This window comes from Gracilinanus agilis, chromosome 1, assembly GCF_016433145.1.
Source record: "Gracilinanus agilis isolate LMUSP501 chromosome 1, AgileGrace, whole genome shotgun sequence".
NCBI lineage: Eukaryota > Metazoa > Chordata > Mammalia > Didelphimorphia > Didelphidae > Gracilinanus > Gracilinanus agilis.
Genome location: NC_058130.1, coordinates 623,501,994 through 623,527,829, shown reverse-complemented (window position 1 = coordinate 623,527,829; position 25,836 = coordinate 623,501,994). Strand labels below are relative to the sequence as shown.

Below are 25,836 nucleotides of genomic sequence, written 5' to 3'. Positions count from 1 at the left end.
CCCAAAGAGATCTAAGAGAGAGGAAAAGAACCTCCTTGTACAAAAATATTTATAGTATCTTCTTTTGTGGTAACAAAGAATTGAAACTGAAGGGATGCCCATCAATTGGGGAATGACTGAAGAAGTTGTATATTATTGTAATGGAATACTAGAGTGTCATAAGAATGATGTACAAGAGGATGACAAAAAGATTTGGAAAGACTTATATGAAATGATGCAGAGTATAAGAATAAAAATAACCTCTGCCAAAACTATAATAATAATGAGAGCCAAGTAACCAATGTTAGGGATGGAGAGGAGATAGAGTCTATGAGGGGTGAGACTCTCTTCCATCTCTCCCTTCTGTAAAGATTGAAATTAATATTCAATGCCTCCAAAGTATGATATTTATAAGGATTTTTATTTAAATCCCTGGGGAAGAATCCTAACTCACCCTTCACCATGGCGCCTTCTCCCCAAAAAGCCCCGACACCATGCCCACCATGACCATATCCAAAAAATACCTGTGAAACCCACAACCAATAGGAAAAGGCTAAAGGAATTATGGGTATGGTGAAAAGGAGTTTGGGTAATGTAGTTTTAACTCACAACCAATAGGAAAAGGCTTAAGGAATTATGGATAATGTAGTTTTAAAGGGGGTACAAGGTATTTTCGAGTTTACATTTCCCACCAAATATATATTGGGAGACTTCAAGGGGATGTCACCCCTAAACTGGGTGACCTGGATGGTCATGCTGTCCCACAGAAGTTGGGGGCAAAGCTTCCCTATAAGATGAGGTATGTGGTACCCCAATCCTATTCTGAATGAGGGCAGGGTTCACCCAAGCCTCCTCCGAGGACAGTCAACTTCACAGAGGGTGGTCTGGCTTCAAGATGGAGGCAGCCAGACCAAGCTCCCCTTCCCTTGTCTCTCAGCACTCTGGAATGCTATCTGACTAATGAATGACTTTTATCATTCACAATTCAGGGATTAGGGAAAGGGGTGAAGGGCAGAGGGATTTTGGGGTACCCTCTTCTCTATTCCTATGGGGTACATCAGTTGGGAGGGAACCTTTGGGGTTCCCACTCCCAAGCTTCTTCTCCCCCCACTTCTTCTGTTTCTATTTCTATCCTTTTCTATAATTGCAAGTTAGATCAGAAAGTGTCTCTCAGCAAGGTTGGGTAATGAGAGAAGGAGCCTAAGAGATTGCTCCCAAAATGGAGTCCCAAAACTTATCTAACTCTTTGGTTGAAGTTTTGATGGGTGAGAAGCGATTGGGATGTCTTTGACCAGGGAATTGGGGTTCCAGTGTCCAAAGAAAGATCCTCAGGAAGCCCTCAGAACTGGATTCAAGCTGAGATGTTCTCCTCCTCCCTCTCTCAGTCCACCACTGGAAGTACTTCTCTTTTCCTTCCTCCTCTGGAGAATTTCCCAGAATCCCTCTGGTCTCAACTGTTACCAACTGTCACCAACTGTAAACCACTCCTTCTTTGGATCCTTTTGTCCCATCCCCCTTGCACAAATCCCACCCTTACAAGACTGTAGTAATCAGAACATGGAGAACTTTGTACACAGTAACAGTGATAATGTACAATGATCAATATTGAATGACTTAACTATTAGCAGCAATGTGAGAATCCAAGGCAACTCCAAGGGACTCATGACAAAAAAGGCTATAGCTACCATGGTGTAATTAATAAGTGGAACAGGGGTCTTATGCTGGTAATAAGGCTAGCAGGAGGATGGTGCTGATTGTAAGGATGGAGTGAGCTGTAGCTGGGCTGGGCTTGAAACTTGTTTATAAATGTAACTAGGATCTAACCCAGGTAACTGAGTGTCCAAAGAAACCTCACTGCTTGGCACCAGGCTCCTTTAAGATATAGGTAACCGGCCCATTCCCTGTTGAGGAAGCAGCTTCCTATTGGTTAAACAAAGGCTGACAGGAAGTGGAAGTTGAACTTCCTGCCCTTCAGCAATGGAGTATGTTCCAGCCCAAACTGCTCAGAAACCTTACTGCTCCCCGATTCTCCTTGGCCTTAGATGGTAGGCACAAAATCAAAGAATTCTCTGGTTAAGGCTAAGAGATTTATTGATAAAAGAGTAAGGGAACAAGGCAGTGGTAAGAGGGTTAGGAAATACTGTGATCTAAGGAGAAAGATTATCTGACTAAAAGTTGCTATGGATCCTATCAGGATGGTCTTCTACTGACCCAGGGTAAGCAGCCCTGGGTCAGAGATATGCAATCTCTGGTTGATAAATAAAGTTGTTCTTGGAGTAAATTTTGCCAGTGATGATAATAATATTATTGTGTTGCTCTAAAACAGTGATTCCTAAAGTGGGCGCTACCACCCCGTGGTGGGTGCTGCAGCAATCGAGGGGGGGGAGGGGGCAGTGATGGCCACAGATGCATTTATCTTTTCTATTAATTGTTATTAAAATTTTAAAAATTAATTTCCAGGGGGCTAAGTAATATTTTTTTTTTCTGGAAAGGGGTCAGTAGGCCAAAAAAGTTTGGGAACCACTGCTCTAGAAGATAGGTCTTAAACCCTACTATATTCTATTCTAGGCCTAAGCTACCCACATTCTCACTCCCACAAACCTGGGGTCCAAGGAGGGAGGGGTAAGGGGTTAGTGGTCAGGGCGAAGTCAGGTAAGAACAGCACACAGCCCTGGGTCTCTAGGGCTTTATATACTCTTGGCTCAACTGGCAGTTGGTGCTTTGCCCTATGTCTCATGCCACAGCCAACATTCCATCCAGGGCAACTGACAGGTTGCCCTAAACCAACATGGCAAGGTTAAAAATCCTATATTACAGTAGACAGAACTGATGGAGTCTAGGTTCAATATTTTTTAATTTTATTTAATTGATTAAGAAAAATTTTCCATAGTTACATGATTCATGTTCTTTCTCTCCCCTCCTCCCACCCTTCTCCCATAGCCAAAGTGTAATTCCACTGGATTTTGCATGCATCATTGATCAACACCTCTTTCTGATGGAGTCTAAATATGGACTGCAGCATGCCATTTTTAACCTAATTTTTTCATGAGTTTATTTTTCTTTTATAAGTGATATGTCTTCTTTCACAATATGACAAACATAAAAGTATGATTGCAAATGGATAGCCTATATCACATTACCTGTCATCTTAGGGAAGTGGAAGGGTAGAGAGGGAGAGAATATGCATTGCAAAACTGTAATAAAATTATTATTAAAAAGTGTATCTACAAAAATTATATCTATAGCTAATTGAGGAATTTAATACAAAATAAAATAAAATTGAAATCATAAGTACTTTCCTGAGAGGATTATGAAGATCAAATGAGATAATTTGGGGGAAGATTAAATCAGATAATTTTTGCTAAGTGTTTAGTACTGTTGATTGGTTTAGTTTTAGTCATGTGACCCCATTTGGAGTTTTTTTGACAAAGAGACTGGAATGCTTTGCCATTTCTTTCTCCAGGTCACTTTACAGATGAGGAAACTGAGGCAAACAGGGTTAAGTGACTTGCCCAGGGTCATACAGTTAGTAAGGATATGATATTGGATCTGTACTCACATCTTCTTGATTCTAAGGCAAACACTATCTATTGAGCAACCTAGCCACCCACATGCTTTGTACTATGCAATTAATAAATTCTCATTCCCTTCTCCTTTACTTCATTCCCTACCCCTAGGCTAGAGATCCCTTATTTGACTCGTCCTTCCTTCCTACCTTTGGAATCTAATTAATACCCAAGCATAACTCTTCAGTTCTCAAACATAGGTCTTTCTTTCCACTTTCATTATTAATGGAGTTCTACACAATCCTCACTTTCACTCAGAGTTTCTCCTAGACTTTTGTAATATACTCCTAAATGTTCTTCCTTTTTCTGTGCTATTGCCTTTTTAGCCTACCTTATCACTGAAGTCTAAATGTTTTCCCTTGGGTAGAGATAGAGATTGCCACAACTGAGTAACATTCTATTTCTTACTAAAAAATTAAACCCTGAAGCCTGACTTCAATCTGCCTCCAATTAATTTGCTCATCTTATCTCATACTTCTTCCCTACATGTATTTGATGATCTCTGTAAAATAATGCTATTTTAAGTCTTCAATTCTCCTCTTGCCCTCTCCTATATCTATGAGTTTGCTCATGCTGTGTCTAGTGTTTTAAAAAGAATCTCATATCTTCCTCTTTCTCTAAGTCTTCAAGGGCAACTCAGACAACAAAGGCAAAGAGAAGGTGCTTATTTCTTCCACAATAGAAAATATTTAAGACACAAATGACCCCAAAACATACACTAACAAATATTGGAAAAATATATAATGTTACAACATCATCAGGGGGCAGCTGGGTAGCTCAGTGGATTGAGAGCTCAGCCTAGAGACAGGAGGTTCTAGGTTCAAATCCAGCCTCAGACACTTCCCAGCTGTGTGACCCTGGGCAAGTCACTTGACCCCCATTGCCCACCCTTACCACTCTTCCACCAAGGAACCAATACACAGAAGTTAAGGGTTAAAAAAAAAAAAAACATCATCACACACAATCTCAGGAGGTAAAGGTTCTTTGTGAAACGGCTAGATATGGATCTTATATTCTCCTGTATTGTAAGAGAAACTCACAAGGTACAGAATTCCTGACCAGTCAGGAATGATATTTTTAGTCTTAAGGGTTTGGGGTAATTGATTATATTCTTCTCTGAGAAAGATGCTGCTATGGAAATCACCCTACTGAGTAACTGGCATCTGACTCATGGACCAAGGAAAGTTCACACTCAAACTAATAAGATGGCCCCTGAGCCTAGAAACATCCATTTCTAGGGGAAAAAAAAGACATGTGGAAAAGGTAGAGTCTTAAATCCTCAACACAGGCTTACTTAAGCAAGAATGTGGTTATGCCACCATTGGTTATTTCTACTATAGCTGGTTATAGGATAGAAAACTCACGTTCTAGAAGTCCACGGGGGAGAATCACTGGGTATATCTGAAATAGATGTTCTCAGAAAAGTGAGCTTTATGATTTCTACCTCATTTAATGACCTCAAGGAATGAGGGACCTCCTGACTCAACTGCCTTTGACATACTCCCCAATCATAAAAGCAGGGAACCAATCAGGATTTCCTATGACATTCCAGCAAGCTCATACATCTTTTCAAAGAACCAGAGAACATGCCTAATATCTTTGCAGGAACTTCTGTAATTTCTAATATAATAATATTGTTAATGTTCTTATTTGAATTCTCATTGTTTTATGCTTAGGAATGTATGACATGTTTCACAAAATCAACTCATGATAATGCTTGGGAAAAAAAAAAAACTTCTGACCACATTTACCCATTATGCCATCTCTAGTCAGTATTAACAACTTATTTCAATACTACTTGAATATTTGGGGGCTAAACCTGCCCCCTTTAGACTAAGACTTTTAAAAATGGAGTAAAAGCATCATTAGTAATTGTTTTCAGATATGCCTACTGCCCAGAATCATCTATTGCTTCTCTTATAGAAAAATTACATTAAAATATATCCATAGCTACATAAACATTTTAATCTTCAAACTGAACTTACCATCATTGAATTACATATGTGCATATATACACATGTGTATATAGAGAGCATATATGTGTATTTATATACTGTATATGCATGTGTGTATATCTATTTACCTATATATATATAAAAGGTAGAATAATTTTGGAGATCATCTCTTCTAATGACCTGAGGCCCAGAAAAAATACTTTGCACAAGGTTATATACTTAGTAAGTGGCAGAGATGGAATTAAAAAATGATAATTCTGACCACTGCCCCATATTTCCTTCATTTATCATGGGATAATTATTTCTTTCAAATACTTTGATGCCTTAGAATAGGGTCAGGTAGGTAGTAACATGGATAGACCATCAGGGCTGGAGAACCTACATTCAAATCTTTTCTTAAATACTTCCTAGCTAAGTGGCCATGAACAAGTCACTTAATCCCATTGCCTAGCCCTTACCACTCTTTTATTTTAGAATAAATAGTTAGTACAGATACTTAGATATTTAGTAGATAAAAACATTTGATACTGTTTATCCTGCGGATGAATTGATCATTTTGAGTAAGAAAAGTGAGAGAACTCCGAATCTCCAAGTGGCAAAAGGTGCTGAAGTCAGAATTGTTAAAGGAATCAGGCAATGGATAACATTTTTAAAACTGTTTTGTTTAAGGAGACCTTTTTAGAAAGTTTTATTGTATTTCTAAGAGATGAGTTTAGTTCACTGTACATCTCCTTTTTTGACTCTTACTACTTCATATTGTGACCTAAGCCTGCATAATGATTAAAAATTCCAAAAGACTGGGTTCCAGGTAAGAAAATAATTTTATTGATCAGACTAGCAATAACCAATAAATTAACTGGTCAGGGATATCTCTTCTTGATCAAAGACAAAGACATCTTGGGTCATTAAATATAGTTTTGCAAGCTCATTATTTGGCCCTCCCCTAGACAATCCAAGACATCTCTAATTGGTGAATAGCTAAAGAGGAGGTGGTATGACATTCTTTCAATTCCTTCCGAATGATGGAAAATTCCATGCTCAATCCTAGGATACCAATGTCTAGAAAAAGAAATCAGGTGATACCTGCTTAAGAGTGTCACTGTCCATTCAACCCAGTATGGGACTCAGGATGCTGTCTGGCTGCCTGCAGGCATACCTAGCCTAGGTCTTATTTACCATCCAGGATAGAACCCATAATCTCACTTTTCAATCATCCTAAAATAGAAGGGTAAGAGGATATGAAAAAGCATTCCTTTAGTTTTTTAGGAAAAAAGGAATGAGGAAAGTGTTTTGAAGGACAAATCTGGGTCTCAATTTAAAGCTAGAAATGAGAAACATTACCATATCAGAAATAGATTCTCTCCATTTGAAAAGTCAGCAGATTGGACAAAAGATCAAAAATTTAAATTTTCAGGGAAATCTAATGAATCTTTATAACTATTGTTAAAATTAAATAATACCCTCTTCACCACAAATGAATGCTTCTTAATGATATTAATAGGAAACTATGAAAAATATTTCCTTTAACCCTTGTTAGCTTTAGCATAAAAATTCAATTATTTTGGTCATCTTTATGCCTAATCGTATTCTGATTGGCCAAGCAATAAATTTGAAATCTAACATATATCATTTGTCCTATAATCCAGTCATGGTTGTTCATACCTTGGATCAACATTCACAGAAAATATATTTTTCAATTAATTAAATGCTCTTAAGCTCAACTAGGGTCTGTGTAATTAATTTCTATACCCTAGAACTCCAATTCCCAGCATTCCAGTTTCCTTCTCACGTTGCGTGCTGACATAGAGAGAGGATATAAATTTGGTGTAGCCCCACCTCTCGCTCTCTCTTTTACTGACAGCATGCTCTGGAGGGGAGGGGAGGTGAGAGGAAGGAGAAACTTGCTTATGTGGTTTTAATTTTGTTAGATAATTAGGGTTTTTTTTACTTCTATTTCCTTTTTATTCCTTCTACTTCAAGTGTTTATTAATAAATTCTATAAAATATAATTATTAGAGTGTTGGATATTAATTTAAATCTAACAGGTCCATTTCTGTCACATAGGCCTATGATTCAAGTATACCTTCAACAAGAATGAATGGCAATTAACTTGAAGAAATGCCATTGATAAACAACTATATGCCAGAAATTAAGGCAAATAATCCCATGGAAGGGACTTGTAGCAAATTATAGTACTAGATAATTACTAGACTGATTCTCAGAGTGTTATGCTTAGGAAAATAAACACTCAGTAACAGTACAACTTGGAAAATAGATTTTGCATTGTATAATACATTCTAAAGTCACTGGCCTAAGGCTTGTACATCCTTTTGCCTATTAAAAGGTATAAATATTTTTACAACCAGATCATGGTTAAATCACTTAAATTCTCTGGATTTCAGACTCTTTAACCACAAGGCTATCTGGCCTCTCAAAATCTTTCTATTAATACTGAAAATTGGCCAATGGATTGGAAGGAAAGGAAGGAAATAAATACTTTTATAGGGCCTACTATGTGCCAGGCACTGTACTAAGCACTTCACAAATATTACATTTGATCCTTGAATTCACTGTGGGAGTTAGCTACTATTTTTATCATCTCCATTTTAAATTTGAGGATATTGAGTCAGTTATAGGTATTATAAGTGCCTGGATTCTCTCAGCCATAAAGCATCTAAGACTGGATTTGAATTCAGGTGGTTTTGACTCTGCACTTTATTCATTGTGCCACCTTAGTATTTTCTTCCTGTATTCCTGCCAATAGTTCTCTCTACTGTTATGATCATCATTTTTTTGCCCAAACCCCATATATATACATGCACATGTACAATCATACATTATTCTGATTATATACAGGTTTCATACTTTTACAAAAGACATCATAATTAGATTGTAAATGTAAATTTGTAAATTCTTCTATTTTATAATGGAAGATTACAAATCCAGAATTATGTTTTTCTCTGTGTTTTCTATAGAAATTAATACCAAGTCACGGTTATTTGGAAGAGGAAAGAAAACTGGGGAAAGAATCAAAAGACAAAAATGCAAGTCTCATCTCTACCAATTATTTGCCATGGACGTAGCAAGTCACTTGGCCCTTCTGAGACTCAGTTTTACTCTGTAAGATGAAAAAAAATTAATATTTGTCCATCTAACTGACATTAAGGAAAAAAACTTTTTTTTTAAACCTTTACTTTCTCTCTTATAATCTCTATTAAGCATTGGTCCCAAAGTAGATGAGTAGTAATGGCTAGGTAATTGGAGTTAAGAGACCTGTCCAGGGTCACACAGCTAGGAGGTATCTGAGGTCACATTTGAATTCAGGACCTCTTATCTCTGGGTCTGGCTCTCTATCCACCTAGCTGATTCAAGAAAAACAGTTTTTAAACTAAGTAGAATACAAAAAGTCCTACTGATAAGAATTTAATTAATAGGAATTTAATAATCATAAGGATCCTAATATGGATGTTTGCTTATTATGCCTATCCAAGGCATTTTGTGTTTTGAATAGTATTATAATTATATTTCTCTCTATTATCTACCCCAAACCCAATAGTAGATTATAAACACCTCTAAGGCAAAGGGTCTTTCTTATTCATACATGTATTCTAGATGAGTGCACATAATAAAAAACTTTGTTTTATTGAAATCCATTAATCAAAATTATGTAATTTCTAGTAGACAATTAACAAAGTGGTGAGAATATAATAATTACAAAGAGTCATGATGCTCTGGTATGGGTATCCCCCCTTTTTTTCTTTAAAGAATGGAATGGTCCTTTTTGGGAAACTTTGCTCATAAATTTTTACAGGAAACTTGGGATAAAGAAATTGCTGGTTTGCAGTCCCTAAGTTTGCTTAGTTTCCCATGATGAATTCTTTAAATTTAGCTCAGCTGTTCTTTGGATATTGGACATGCAGTTCATCATCTGACCTGTACTTGAAATCATTCCAACTTGGTAGTGGTGCCAAGTTTATCCTTTGCCTTGGAGAAGGCAAGGTCACCTCTACCATACAATGAAGCATCAAAGGAGGACTTTTATGGAGGACATTTTGGTAGAAGAAATTTCCCAGCCCAGGGATTACTTAAGTCATACATAACAGTGAAATCACTAGTCAAGGCCTTATTCCTATCCTACTCAAAGGTAGGTGTACTTTTAGACTCAAAGAATATTACTGTACAAGTTTTCCACAAAAATCTACATGGAATCTTTAAATTCTGAGCAAACTGTATTATTAAATATATAAGAAGAAAATCAAGTAAATAAATTTATGAGCTTTGTAACTAATAAATATGGCCTTCAGAAATTCTATTGAAGCAATTAATATTAGTAAATAAAAATAAATTAATAAAAAATCAGTTATTTACAGGAGACAAATGGTTCCATCATGATCACATGAAATATAACCTGGTCTGATATTTATGTAATTTGTGGTATAACTTGAAGAAGGATTTGTAATTGATATTAAATATCTGTAATTAGTAGGCTAAGGTAATGATCAGAGACCTGGATTTGTAGTTACAAGGGCCTGAGGTCAAGACAAGCAATTGTTATGATGAAAGGGCAACCCAGAGAAAACTAACTGCTTACTGCCCAGGAAAATCTCTGATTCTTTAACTTCCAGAGCAGCTGTTGATCTAGATTAATTAGAAAAATTTTCTCAATGGGAGTTCCTTATAATGATGAAATTACACATCCATTTTTAAAAAGAGGGAAAAAAAACTAGACTTTTGAAAATGTGTCAGCTACAAATGTAAATTAAAAAAATTATCTTCTCAAAATATACATACCATACAAAATTCCCTAGGTAAGAGTATAAAAGGAAATTTTAGTATGAAAAATAGCACATTTTTTGTTTTATGTTGTATTGGTATACAATTAAACTGTCATCTTAGACTATGGTATAGCAATCGCATAATTTCATTGAACTCTTTTTTTCTCTACTTCTCACTATATCTCATACAAACTTTGAAACAAAAGAAAAATCACTTCACAGACCCAAACCAACAATAATGAATCTAATGTTGTGCTTCACTAGAGCAGAAAAGTGAGATGTTGTAAATTCTCCATAGGTTTGGATTTAGGAAATTTAATGACTTGGAGGAGATTATCCTGCCTATTCTCCTACTTTCTGAAAATGTAATGACCTTTTGTTGGAATCTTTATTCATTTTGGAGAAGGCCTGGATTAAGAAAATGACTGATTCAGTCTATCTCACTGACCATGCCCAATCCCCAAAGTGTTATGAGAGAGACATTTTCCAACTGTGTGACTGGAATAATTACAGAATAGACCAAGTGCCTTCTCCTCTATTGAGTAATTTTACTCTTCCTACCTGTTTTTCATTATCCCCATCCCAATTCTGAATTATTTTCTTCTGTACACACTTGCACACACACGCATACATACATACACAGAAATATCACAGAATGGCTTGAGAGAAAGCCAAGAGTTATATTCAAATTCCATCTCTGACAAATATTGGCATACTGGCTGTGGAACACCGGGCAAGTCATTTAAGATTTTGTATGCCAGAAGTCACTAGACTGTCTGCCCTTTGATCTGGCCATACCACTGCTGGGTTTGTACCCCACCCCAAAGAGATCATAAGGAAAAAGATCATAAGGAAAAAGACTTATGTGCTGTGCTCTTTGTGGTGGCAAAAAACTGGGAAACGAGGGTATGCCCTTCTATTGGGGAATGGCTGAACAAATTGTGGTATATATTAATGATGGAATATGATTGTGCTCAAGGGAATAATAAACTGGAGGAATTCCATGTGAACTGAAATGACCTCCAGGAACTGGTGCAGAGTGAAAGGAGCAGAACCAGAAGAACATTGTACACAGATACTGATACACTGTGATATAATCAAATGTAATGGACTTCTGTACTAGCAGCAATGCAATGATCCAGGACAATTCTGAGGGATTTATGGAAAAGAATACTACCCACATTCAGTGGAAGAACTACAGGAGTGGAAACACAGAGGAAAAACAACTGTTTGAACACATGAGTTGATGTGGACATGATTTGGATGCAGACTCTAAATGACCACAATAATGCAATTATCAATGATATGGAAATAGGTCTTGATTGATGACACTTGAAGAAACCAATGGAAATGGGCATTGGCTAGGGGGAGGGTGGTTGAGAACCAAGGAAAATTTTTTTTCTAAAAAATAAACATTAAAAATGATTGGAAAAAAAGATTTAGTATCCCAGGCAACTGAGACTTAAACTGAAGAAAGAAAATGTGCCCATTTTCATTTTACGGAAAAGAATAAAATCCCAGGTCCAGGTCCTATTCTATATATGTGGTTTTATATATATATATACAATATGTATGTAAGTATATATGTAAGTCTTTTTTACATTGTATTCACTTAGCTATGTTTATGTTGTTAACACAAAGTAGAATATAGGGCCACTTAGGGAGGAAATGAGAAAGGAAGGAAGGAAGGAAGGAAGGAAGGAAGGAAGGAAGGAAGGAAGGAAGGAAGGAAGGAAGGAAGGAAAGAAGGATAGAACACAGGGATGGAGGGATAGAACAGAGGGATGGAGGGATAGAAAGGAATGGAGGAAAAGAGTGATGGAAGGAAGGAAGGTAGTGAGGGAGGGAAGGAGGGAAGGGAGTGAGGGAGGGAAGGAGAGAAGGAAGGGAAGGAAGGAAGGAAGGAATGGAAGAAAGGGAGGAAGGGAAGGAGCAAAAGGAAAGGGGGAAGAAAGAAGAAAGTGAAAAAACAAGGAAAGAATAACATTTTTTAAACCCTTACCTTCTGCCTGAGAAGTAAGAGCTAGGCAATGGGGGGTTGAGTGACTTGCTCAGGGTCACACAGCTAGGAAGTGTATGAGGCCAGATTTGAGCCTAGGACCTCCTGTCTCTAGGTCTATCTCTCAATCCACTGAGTTACCCAGCTGCCCCCAGAGAATTATTTTTTAATTATGGCTTTAAATGTTTTTATGGTAATTGTTAGGTGATTCTATTAAGTATCACTGTCCTTCAATTAAAAATATACAGAAATTAATTGATAGGAACATTTTTATATTAATTGAAATAAAGTACAAGTGTTTTAAGAGTGATAATTTAGTAATCTTTACTGGAGAGATTTTTTTTGTATGAATGTGAATGATTTTACTACAGGACAAAAATTAAATAGTAGTTTTCCTTTAGAATACAAAATATTCATTTTCTTATAATTCTTTGTTTTTTAAAAAATATGCAGTTCTATATTACTAAATTACTTGCAAAATAGTAATAAGAAAATTAAAAGATTAAAAAGTCGCTGGCTATTCTCTACTTAATAAGTAAGTAGTAGATTCAATGTATCCATTAGTTGAGAATAAAATTCTCTAATTTTCTTCCCTCCAACAGGCATCATTAAATTTAAATATTATTTTTACCTGGACCCAAATAATCTAGAGAAAATGCCATATGAAAAATTGGCTTATTATTTAGAATAATTATAATTATTACTAGTATAGTTATGTAGTGCTAAATGATTATTTAACACATTACATGCACAATTTTCTTTTATCCTTACAACAACTCTGTGAGGTAGATAAGTTATCTACAGAGAATAAGAAGACAAGAACTATTAGTTTAAGGAGAAAAAATAGAGTTTAGAACAGCAGTTCTGGGAAATGTGATAATGTCAATCATTCAAAAGACAAGAAGTCATTAAGTATATATAACATGTCAGGCTTTGGTCTGGTCCTGGGAACACAATTCAAAATGAAATATCTTCTTCCCATAGGGAGCCTACATTCAATTGGGCATTTAGGACCCCATCAGTGCAATTAATGAATATCCCTAAAGTGGTAGCTTATGTTCAAAATGACATTATTGGAAGGAATAATTATGTAAATGCGTAATCATTAGCTCTAGCTCAATATAAAGAGCAGTCCAAATCTGAATACTGAGACCACATCATTTTGAATAATGTGAACCTGGGCACACATACACACTCACACACACATACATACATATAGATACATATATGTGCATATATACACATAACCCTGAATGTGAAGGGGATAAACTCATCCATAAAATGTAAGTGAATAGCAGAGTGGATTTAAAGCATTTGATATGCTGTTTTCAAGAAACTCATTTAAAGCAGGGAGACACACACACAGAGTGTAAAGTAAAAGGCTGAAGCAAAATATACTATGTTTCAGCTAAAGTTAAAAAAGCAAGGATAGCAATTATTATTTCAGATAAACTGAAAGTGAAAATTGATCTAATTAAAAGTGAGAATGAATGAAATAATATATTCATAAGTAGAATCAGATACAATTAAGTAATATCAATATAAAACATATGTACTAAATGGCATGGCATCTAACTTCCTAAAGGAGAAACTACATTACTTATTAAAAAAACAGACAATAAAATCATATTATTAGGGGATATTAACCTTCCCTTCTCAGAATTAGTTAAACCAAATAAAAAAAGAAATAAGAAAAAATATTTAAGAAGGCAAATAGAATTTTAAATGATAGACTTCTAGAGAAAACTGAATGGGCACAGAAAGGAATATACATTTTGCTCAGCAGAATAAAGCACCTTCACAAAAATATCTGATCATATACTAGGATGTAAAAGTCTCACAACCAAATGTAGAAAAGAAAATATACTAAATGCAACCTTTTCATACCATAATACTATCAAAATTACACTGAAAAAATGATTAGAGGAAAAAGTCTAAAAATTAATTAGAAACTAAATTACCTTATACTAAAGAATGAGTGAGTATAAGAATAAATCACAGAAATAGCCAACAATTTCATAAGAGAATGTCAACTAGGAGACAGCATATCTAAAAAATTTGAATAGAGACAAAACAGTACTTAGGAGACAATTTATATCTCTAAATACTTACATCAATAAAGCAGAGAAATAGCAGACTGAGAAACCCGGTATGCAATTAAAAAATCTACAATAAATTAAAAATTCCCAATTAAACCCCAATCTAGAAATCCTGAAAAATCAAAGGAGAGATTAATAATATTCAAATTAAGAAAGCCATTGAACTAATAAATAAGACAAGGAGTTGGTTTTATGAAAAAATCAATAAAAATGGATGGTGTTGATTAATTTGATTAAAAAAACAAAGATAAGCAAATTACCAGAAATTAAAAATGAAAAGGGTGAGATTACATCCAATGAAGATGAAATTAAAGCAACTATTTGGAGTTATTTTGCCCAATTATTTGCCAGTAAATATGATAATCTAAATTAAATAGATGAATATTTAAAAAATATAAATTTCCCAGATTAACAGAAGAGGAAACAGAATAACTAAACAATCCCATCTCAGAAAAAGAAATTGAACAAACCATCAATGAACTTCCTAAGAAAGCCCCAGGGCCATATGGATTCATAAGGGAATTCTACCAAACCTTTAAAAAATAATTCCAATACTCTATAAACTATTCAGAAAAATGCCTGAATAAGGAACTTTATCAAATTCCTTTCATGACCCAAATATGGAGCTGATCGCTAAGCCAGAAAGAACAAAAAAAAGAATGAAAATTATAGACCAATAATGAATATTGTTGTAGATAAATTAATAAAATAAGGTGTAAATGTTTAAGATTAGGTATTATTAAGAGGCTTATCAAGCAAGGCTGAAGAATTCTAAATGGAATGGGGAAGCAGGAAGTGGTTCTCTCTCCATGTTGGCTGAGTGTAATCTGCTTCTAACCAACTGACTCAGTGGGAGACCTCAGGGAAAGTGGAGTTTATATCCTGATATCCTGAAGGAAGAATCATCTGCCTGTGGGAAGTTAGGTTGAGAATGTCAAACCTGGCCTGGGCTGCTGATCATCTCAGGCTGGTTTAACTCCCTAACCTTACCCACCTCAAGGATTACTGGCTGAGGACCTCTGTATCATCACTGGATTTGGACAGAACTCAGCAGTGAGGATCCTACTTCCATCCCTGATAGTCCAGCTGTGCTTTGATATAGCCTTTAGCTTAGTGTAGATAAGTTTCTTCCCTGACCCAGAGATTAGCCCATAGGTTGTTAGAATAGACATCCCTTTCCCTTCCTTCAAAACCAAAGTTTATCTAATTAAACCTGTCTTTATAAATCTTTGGTCCCAGTGTACTCACTTGTTAGTTTCACAGACTCCCAAGCTAGGTGGATCTGTGGTGGCATTTGGTATCAACTGCCAATCCATAATCTCCCTTTCCTTGTTCTTTGGTGGGGTTTGTGTTTCCCCAGTTTGTTAGCCCAGTCTGTTATCCCTGTCCAGTTAGTCCTCCTTCTCCCCTTTCTCTAAACCTAGAAATATTTAAGTTACCCATAAGAGTTCCCCCATAAGATTATTGAAACAAAAGTTTTAAACAAAATGCTAGCAAAAAGATTCCATCAAAATACCAAGTAGATTAGAGATTTTAAATAGAGATTTTAAAAGTTTAGAGCAAAGATGCATAACTGCAAAGCAAAGGCAAAGAATATTCCACTTGCTATCTTCCCAATCTATTTATGTTGTCTAAATTACCACTGGAAAGAATAAGACTGCACCTGTGATTCTGTTAGCATAGGAAACCTTTATGAGAAAACACTTTCTATTAATGCAGATCAAAACTTCTTAGTAATTTAGATTCTTGGAAAGTTTAATGAAACAGAGAGTTTAAGTTTCTTGGCTATATTCACACAGCCAATAAGTCTGGGTCTTCTTGAATCTCAGACTGCTACTCTTTCCACTATATTTTTCATCCTTTCATTCAAATAGGACCATTGACATCATAGGGTGATATCTTAATTTGTGCATGAATTAGATTTACATAAGTCAGATTTGTGCAGTTTTCAACCTCACTCTGTTTCCAGGGTCAATCAAGTCCAGTGGCAAGACAAAAGTCAGGCCAGTGCCCAGGATGCAGTGCATGATTTCGGTTTCTTCAGTGTCTCACAGAGTTCTAATCATCTGCTCATTCTGCCTAGGACGTCTTCCACATGCTTGAAGCAGACTTATCATCACCCTAACTCATCCTGTAGGCTACCCTTAACTACTCTAATACACATCATTATCTAAGATGTTATAAAATCATTGGATCACAAACTATCAGAGTTGAATAGAATTTCAGAGATCACCTAATTTAAGCTATTATCCTTCTCCATATCCTTTGGTTATCCAGGTTTGCTTCAAGACCCCTAGGGATCACAGTAGGCTGATGCATCCCATTCTGCTATGGGAGAGCTCTCATTGTTAGATTAGGGTTCTTACATCAAAGTAAAATCTGGTTCTGGAAACCACCTTATTACTCCTTCTACTCTAGGGAAAAGTATAATTAAGTCTAGTCCCTCTTCCCCATGATTTCCCTTCAAATTCTTGAAGAAAAGTATCCTATCACCTGGGAGCCTTCTTTCTTGTCCTTTCATCCTTTCATTGATTACCAGAATCAGCAGTTTCAGCCTATTCCAGCTCCTCCTTAGAAGTGTTTGTTTTACCTTATTTGTTTGTTTTCCAAATGGGCAGAGATTATGACCACTGGAGCCAATCCTATACAGTTCCAGACCCTGATCTCCGAAATCATACCTTAGAATGCTTGCAGGTTCTTCTCTGTCTCCCATTACCGAATCACCATTACATCACTGCCATTGTTCTTGATGTCACCAGCCACCCATGGTGATGGATGTTATAGCCTCAACTTAATCTCTCAGAATTTCTGATAGATTCAGTCCTTCCAAGAATGAAAAGAAAATGCCTGTCTAGTTCTACAATAAGTCAGACACGACTGAACAAAAACAACAAACAACTTTCATTCATTAGCAGCTCATTTTTCCTACTTAAATGTCTGTATGTAATATTTTTAAAACCTTGAAGGGGGAAATCTTAGGAAAAGGGGAAAAATATTTGAATATGAGTCCTTAAAATGGAAATGACTTAGTAGACCAACATTTCCATTACAAAGCAATTTTTAAAAAGAAAATCTTTACTCTGGTAATTTTCAAAGTTTATATAAAAAAGAAAATACCTCTTGTTGGATACATTTCTACCTCAAAAAAGAGTTACTTCTCTCAGCTCCAAAGAGAAAGATTGGAGCTATACAGATACAGATCCTATTGACAAGACTACATATTTATTCTGAAATTTTTCACAGTTTCCTCTGCTTTCTGCTTTTGTCCTTAGGATTCATGATTAGAGATAAAGGGCTAAAGAAATTCTCTCCATTGAAAAACATCTTAACAAATTGTACCAAAAGTCACCTTGTAGTTTTCCTTTCTGGAGAGGCAATTTACACTCATACTTATCCTTTTTTGTAATTCACTCTTTTTCAGTCTGGGAGATTTAATGAATAACAGTAACATCATTTATGCTAGAGAAAGCTATTATTTGCCTCAACAAAAGCACAGAATTCATTTTAAGGATGAAGATATGATTTCAGTTCTGAATACAATTAAGATACACAGTTGGGTCTGTATTTCTTTTGTTGTTTTTGTTGTTATCCTTTTGAAATTGGGTGTAAATATTGAAATGGCACTCCCATAAGAATCAATGGTTATTACAGTTAAAAATAAAATTTATATGAATAGGAAAGTCACAGAAAATAATATCATAGATTTAGAACTTTAGGGGATGGTAGAGATTATCTCAGCAAATCTCCTTAATTTCAGAAGTGAGGAAGTTGAGGACTAGAAAATTAAATAACTTCTTAAAAGTCATAGAAGTCAAATGGCAGAGACATGAATTCAGGTCTTAATCTCAATAGATTTTTATTGTCATTGACCCGGATTTGTAGAGTTGAATCTCTATTGTCACCAAGAATGTACTTATAGGTGGATATGTTTACAATACACTTTTTGTTATTTAATGTGTTTGTTTTCATTTCCATTTTGACATTCAGAGTAGTATCTAACCATTATATAAGCAAATAAAAGAGAAACAGAGCTATTTTCTTATCGGAATTTATGAAGTAGATTCAAATTACATATTACTTTATTTTAAAAAAAGGTTAATGAATAACAACTTAACAATTCTTGAAGTTTCTTCTTAAGTGTGCATACATGCATGTGAATGTACACAGACACATTTCAGGTGTTGTCATTTAGTCCTGTCGAACATCTTTGTGACCCCATTGACCATAGTTATCCATTGGGATTTTCTTGTCAAGGACAATAGAGGCATTTCCTGTTTCCTTTTCCAGTGAATTCAATGGATTCTTTTATCTGAATCAGAGGTTAAGAGACTTGTCCAGAGTCATTCAACAAGGAGTCTCTGAAGCCAGATTTGAACTAAGGTCTTCCATACCCCAGGCTCAACTTTCTGTCCATTGAGCTACCTCACTGCCTCCTATTGAGGTCTAAGACACAGCAATTTAAATTACACTTTTTTAAAAATTGAATTCTCAGCATCTCTGGTTTGGTGAAGGATTGCGAAAATTTAGATTTAGTGTTAATAACTATACATTCTATGGTGATTTATGGCTTAATGAAAACTTCTTTGTAAAAATCATAGAGATGAATGTGTATATATGTACATGGGCATACAAGTATTTTCTATGCATATATTGTACATACATGCACATGTATTTATATATAACATGTCATATTTATACACATATTACATCTTATATAACTACATATAGGCAATCATGTAAGTATATATGTATATATATATATGTGTGTGTGTATTACACATCATTTTGAACAGATCTTCCTAAAATCTGAACAATGACCTAGAGGCATAGTGGTTTGGGTTAAAGTTTTTCTTTTTATTTGCAATTACCTAAAGCCTAATTCCCTCACTTCATTTATTTCTGGCCCTGGCTTTAGCTAATTTTCAAGAGTTTGTATTCACTGATTACAGTAAGAAAAAGATGAATAGCTGAAGATGAAAAAAGATTATCACAGAAATGGCCATGAAGGAACATTGTCCTTCATGTTTGAAGATGCTTCTTGTTATCTAATTTCCCATTAAGGTGCAATTCCTAGTTAATTATCATAGTTTAGCTTTAAAAAAAAAAACTTTTGCCTCCCCCTTGGAATAGCAACATCAAATGATGGAACTGTAGAAAAAAGAGCAAGCCCATATATAAAGCATCCATTTTTCACTCCCATATTGTGAGAAAATGATAGAGAAACTTATCCTAAATTTCACCCCTGTTTAGGGAATGTTTAACTGAATAGGTGCACACAAATCCAGCTTCTTTGTAGCAGAGACCTCAAGCGAATTTTACATAGGATGAAATTTAAAATCTGGATAGGGTGCTGTAGTAGACATGCGCATATGTCATCCCTCCCCACCCACCAGCCACCCCCATACCATCCAAACAGTATATCGTCTATTTGGATTTGAGTCTGCCAGATGGCAGAGAAGATTTTAATACATACTTGGAAGAAGTACTTTCATGTGTGAAATATTGATTTATAGAAAACAGTCCAATGTGTCTTGCATCAGTTAACATAATTAGTACAGGGGGAAAATTAATGCTTCATGTCAGGAGAGAACATTGCACCAGTAAAATATCACCAATCCCTCTTTAAAGATTACTTACCTTGAGGGTGTTTATTTTTCTAAATGTTTGAATGTCACAGAGGGTAATAAAGACAACATTTGAATCCATAGTTTGTAGTTATAATTGCAGAGATTACGTGATTATTCAGCTGGTTTTTGCATGGCTAATCAGAACTAGGCAGGAATGTTGAATATGTTCTTTAAAAAGAGCAATAATATACTTGAAATTCAATATGGATGAATTTAGTCAACTCAAACATTTCATGTAGTCAATCTATGGATTTATCAACATAGATAACCGCCACCACTAAAACCATCCTGTTATTTGGTTGTTTCAGTCATGTCCAAATTTTCATGATCTTATTTGAGGTTTTCTTGGCAAAGATTTTAATGTGGTTTGCCATTTCCTTCTCTGGCTCATTTTCTTTAATACAGATGAGGAAATTGAGTTAAACAGGGTTAAGCGGTTTGCCCAAGATCACATAGCTAGTAAGCGTTTGAGGCCAGATTTGAACTCATTGACTCCACAACTCCTTTGGCTACTGAGCCACCTAGCTGCCCCTAAAGCCCTCTTTGGAATTAGTAAAGAAACTCTATGGAGTTAGATAAACCACATAGATGGCAAATGACCTACCTAGGGTCACACACAGATCACGTATCAGAAGGGAATAAGCCCTGCACCCTATTTTATTTGGCAGCAACAGTGAACATGAAATACTTGGATTTCAAATTTTAATTATTATTAGATATTTCTATTATACTAGATATTTCTAACTGAATTATTAGCAGGATTGTTTTACAATGCAAAAAACAGCTTAGATAGGTTAACTTCTATCAAATGTCTTTTTTCTCATTTTATCCAGTTTTTGATATTTCTATTTTTATTCCAAGTGAGGTTGCCATTAGTGCTATTATACTTTTGGGTTCTGACTTGTGACCCTCCAGTCTTTTTTTTTTCTGGTTCCTACTACTTTATTTCCTTCTTTGACTATTTGTAGAATTTAGAAAGAGAAAGATATGTGCTAAGGTCAAGCATATGTGGGATTTCTGATTATACCATCTCTTTATCTCTATCATTGTATCTCCACTTTATCTCTCTTTGAACCCCAGGTCATGATCCCTTTACTATTATGGAAGGAGAACACAGTCAAGTTTGGGCTTCTTTGATGTGCTCCCACAGCTCCAATCAGTAAGTCAGTTCTGGAGGCTGTTATGTTAACCTTTGGAATACTAAATTATATACTTCCATGTAAATAAGATCAGGCTCCTGAGAAGCAGCAAAACATTTGTAAAGTCTGATACATGAAATTGCAGAGAGATTGAATCAATTGCTAATCGTTTTTTTTTCTTTTCCTATTCTTATTTTAAACATTTTATTTATTAATTACTTTGACTATGAGATATTGGTAGAAAGAGGGTATGTATTCCTTATAATCTGAATTGACTGTTTTATTTAATATATTACCTAATAAATTACTAAAGTTCTAAAGTAACAGATTCAATATCATCTTCCAAATAATGATGCTCATCCCAAATTTGGTAGTATAAAACTGAAATAAATGAGGTAACTATTAAGCAAACTATTTCTTCGTATTTACCTAGCATATCTTCAGCATCGATAATTCCCAGTTCAACATCGCATCCAGTAATGACTGTGCATGTGAAAGGTACTTGAAGAAGCACACTGATCTCGCCAAAGGATTCATTCTCAAGAATTTTCCCCATAAAAACACCCCTGCGCTTTTTTTTCTGTTTAAGAGAAATATGACATTTATATTTTTTGTCAAATGAAACAATTGCATTTATCTATTTAAAATAGTAAGTAGTATCTACATAGTACTTTAATGTCTGCAAATAAATTTACCTGTGGTAACACATTCAATTCTCATACCAATCCTGTAAGGTGGGTGCCATTTTATAGAAGAAGAAATTGAAGCTGAATAATGTCACATAGCTAGTAAATGTCTGAATAACTCAGTAATTACTGACTAGGCTCAGTAGAGGGTCACCTACTTACCTATGCATTTTTCTGTCTATTTTGCTTTTCTAATTAGGTGTATTTATATAGAAATTTTATATATATATATATATACATTTATATATATATATATATGTATGTATGTATAATATATATGTGTATATCATGGAGATATATACATATAGTTTATAATAGTGATTAAATTAAAATACTTTCATAGAATTATTTCAGATGATATATTTACTTGACTTTTAAAATTAACTTTGAATTAGTTAAAATAGACACATATATATGCATTATATATGCTATATAACACCATATATAGTTTAGAAATTATATATACTATGAAATTATTTGTATATGTGTACGTGTATATGTAAATTTGGAATATACATTAAATTAGAAAGGCATTTCAGAGGTTCTCTAGTCCGAATACCTTATTTTATAAATGAGGAAAATGGATCTCTATAAGGTTAAATAAACTGTTCAAATCAACAGCTAGAGTAAACATCAGAGGAATGATTGAAATTCCCATCTTCTGACTCCTAAATCAATGTTCTTTCCACTAGATGACAGTGTGTGTGTGTGTGTGTGTGTGTGTGTGTGTGTATACACACACAAATTCATTTTAGTGCATGATGCTAATTGAACATTCAATTGGCATTCACTAAAATGAATCCTAATCAGAGATGTCAGAGCTGAACTGTTATTTGGGGGAAAGAGCTAAGTTGTCTACCAGGAGATCTAGGCTCTAGTCTGAGCTTTATTCCCAATTACCTTTGCCAAAATGCTAACTTTTTTGGGTCTTAATATTTACTAAATATTTATTCTCACGAGTCTGTGCAATTGTCATCAGTCAGCATTTTTCTATGGGAGCAGCAATGGTTACTTAAATCTTTGGAAATACAAGCATTTATTTTGTGGAAAGGAAATTTAGGTATTTGAAGAGAATTTGAAAGAGGAGAAAAATAAAGACATGCTGATAGAAGAAAGGAAGAATGAAGAAAGAGTAGAAAATTAAAAGAAGAATAAGAAAAAAGAATGCTAGTAAAATAAGATAAACAAAGTAAATTAAGAAGAGAAATTAAAGAAGCTTTCTAGGTCAAGAAAAAGAAGTTGGGTGTTACTTTTCATGTGTTACAAAAGTGAGAAGATGGATATCTGAGAAAGAAAGAAAGTGAAAACTTCAAAATTAAAGACTCAGGGTTCCGGGTTAAGATGGCGGCAGAGTAAGAAGCAGCTCTTAACCTCTCCTGACCAAAACACACAAAACTCCTCAAGGGGACATAAAAACAAGTCCAGACGAACGGAGGAACCCCACAACAGGGCACAGCGTGGAAGGTACGTGGAATCGAGGCATTTCCATGCTATAAAGGGGTGAAACAGCTCTCACTAAATCGCGGGCTGAGCAACCACCCCACCCCCACCCCTCCACACACAACACCTATAGTGCCAAAGCCAGCTAAAAAGAAATAGAGCAAGTTTGGGGCACCCATCGAGTCATTGGCAGCTGCGGGGCCTGTTCCTGCGAGCAGCAAGATTTGGGACCCCAAAAAGCCAAAGAACGCACCCGAAATCTGAGCGCGGGCTTAGGACGCAGAGTGCAGGAGCAGAGCTCAGAGGAGCTCAGAACTCAGGCTCCGAGGAGGCGTGGGTGGAGGCAGACTGGTGTACGACTGTGGAAGCAACACCCTGAGACTTGTAAAAAAACCTACGGCAGAGGATCAAGCAAGGGGATCCACCAGGGGGCTTGACCACGGACAGACCCTGAGCACAAGGATAAACCTGAGAAGCTGCTGGGCTAATGATGGCAACCCAGTCTCAGGAAGCTCAGAAGAGAAAGATTAACAAGAAGAAAAAGAAGTCTTTAACACTCGACAACTTTTACACAGAGAAAATCCAGACAACTGAGCAAAAAGAGGAGGAGAACAAACGAGCATCCGGACCCTCCTCAAATAAGGAAAACTCCTCACAAGCTATGGAAGAGTTCAAAACTGAGATTTTGAGGAAAATGGAAGAGATCTGAAAATAAAATAACAGTTTAAAAGGTAGAATCTTGCAACTGGAAAGTGAGGATCAGAAACCAAATGAACTGACAAGCAAATTGAACACAAGAAATGACCAGATTGAAAAGGAATACCAGAAGCTTATAGCCGAAAACCAGAAGATTATGGCCGAAAACCAAAAGATCATAGCCAAAAATCGAAAGATTATAGCTGAAAACCAGTCCCTAAAGGCTAGAATTGAGCAGCTAGAAGCTAATGATCTCTCAAGACAACAAGAACAAATAAAACAAAGTCAAAAGACTGAAAAAATAGAAGGAAACATGAAATATCTCAATGAGAGAGTGACAGACCAAGAAAACCGGTCTAGAAGAGACAACGTGAGAATAATTGGTCTTCCAGAAAAACCAGAAATTAATAGAAACCTGGACTCCATACTAACAGAAATAATTCAGCAAAATTGCCCTGAAGTCCTACAACAAGAGGGCAATATAGACATTGAAAGGATTCATAGAACACCTGCGACATTCGATCAAGAAAAGAAAACACCCAGAAATATAATTGCCAAATTCAAGAGTTTCCAAGCAAAGGAAAGAATCTTACAAGAAGCCAGAAAGAAACAATTCAAATATCAAGAAACACCAATCAAGATCACACAGGATCTGGCAGCCTCCACGCTAAAAGATCACAAGGCTTGGAATACGATATTCAGAAAGGCAAGAGAGCTGGACCTGCAACCATGAATCAACTACCCATCAAAATTGACTATATATTTCCAGGGGAAAGTATGGGCATTCAACAAAATTGAAGAATTCCAGGTATTTGCACAGAAAAGACCAGGGCTAAATGGAAAGTTTGATATCCAACCACAAAAATCGAGAGAAACCTGAAAAGGTAAATAAGATACAGAGGGGAAAGAAAGAAAACTTATAAATTTTAAATTTGCCTTTTTAAGGGCCTCAGTGAGATCTAATTATCTGTATTCCTATGTAGAGAAATGTTATGCATAATTCTCTGTAGTGAACTCTATTTACTATTATAATATTCACTATTATAGTAATCAGAAGAATAATTCACAGGGTGAGGGTGGAACATTAAATAATCTAAGATGACATGGGGGATGGGAAAGAGGGGGTGAATAGCAGAGGACACCAAGAGAAACTTGAGTGAATAAGAAAATAGGATATTCTATTACACACAAAGAGGGCATGAGAGCGAGAGGGGACAAATACTATTATAAGAAGGAGAGGAAGAGAGCATTAAGAGGTAATAATCAAACCTTACTCTTACTGTAATCAACCTGGAGAGGGAAGAGTAGCTATACTATCCATTGGGACATAAAACTCTTATCTAACCCTTCTGAGAAAGTTAGAAGGGATAAACCAAGGGGAGCAGGGGAGTGGGGAGGTCAAAAAAAGGGAGGGGAAAAGAGGGAGGGAATTCATAAGGCCTTTAAAAACAAAAAGAGGGGGGGAAAATAAGGGAGGGGGTAGAAAGGGAAGTTAATCAAGGGAGGGGATAAGGGATAGCGGCTCAATAACAAACCACTGATTTAAAAGGAATAAGTATAAGGAAAAAGGGGGTAGGAAGAGGGGAGGATTCGAAAATGTCAGCAAATGCACAACTGATGATTATAACTCTGAATGTGAATGGGATGAACTCGCTCATAAAACAGAAGCAAATAGCAGAGTGGATTAGAAACCAAAATCCCACCATATGTTTTCTACAAGAAACACATATCAGGCGGGTGGACATACACAAATTTAAAGTTCAGAGTTTGAGCAAAATCTTTTGGGCGTCAAATGAGAAAAAGAAGGCAGGAGTGGCTATTATGATTTATGACAAAGCCAAAGTAAAAATAGATATGATTAAAAAAGACAGGGAA

General features: G+C 35.6%; 1 protein-coding gene across 1 annotated transcript in view; it reads right to left on the bottom strand.

Moving 5' to 3' along the window:
* Positions 1-25,836, bottom strand: part of CNBD1 (cyclic nucleotide binding domain containing 1) — a 621,665-nt gene that overhangs the window by 101,209 nt on the left and 494,620 nt on the right. The window contains 3 exon segments of the mRNA XM_044683798.1: positions 5,905-5,907; positions 11,363-11,424; positions 21,569-21,719. Of these exon segments, the coding sequence (XP_044539733.1) occupies positions 5,905-5,907; positions 11,363-11,424; positions 21,569-21,719 (216 nt within the window).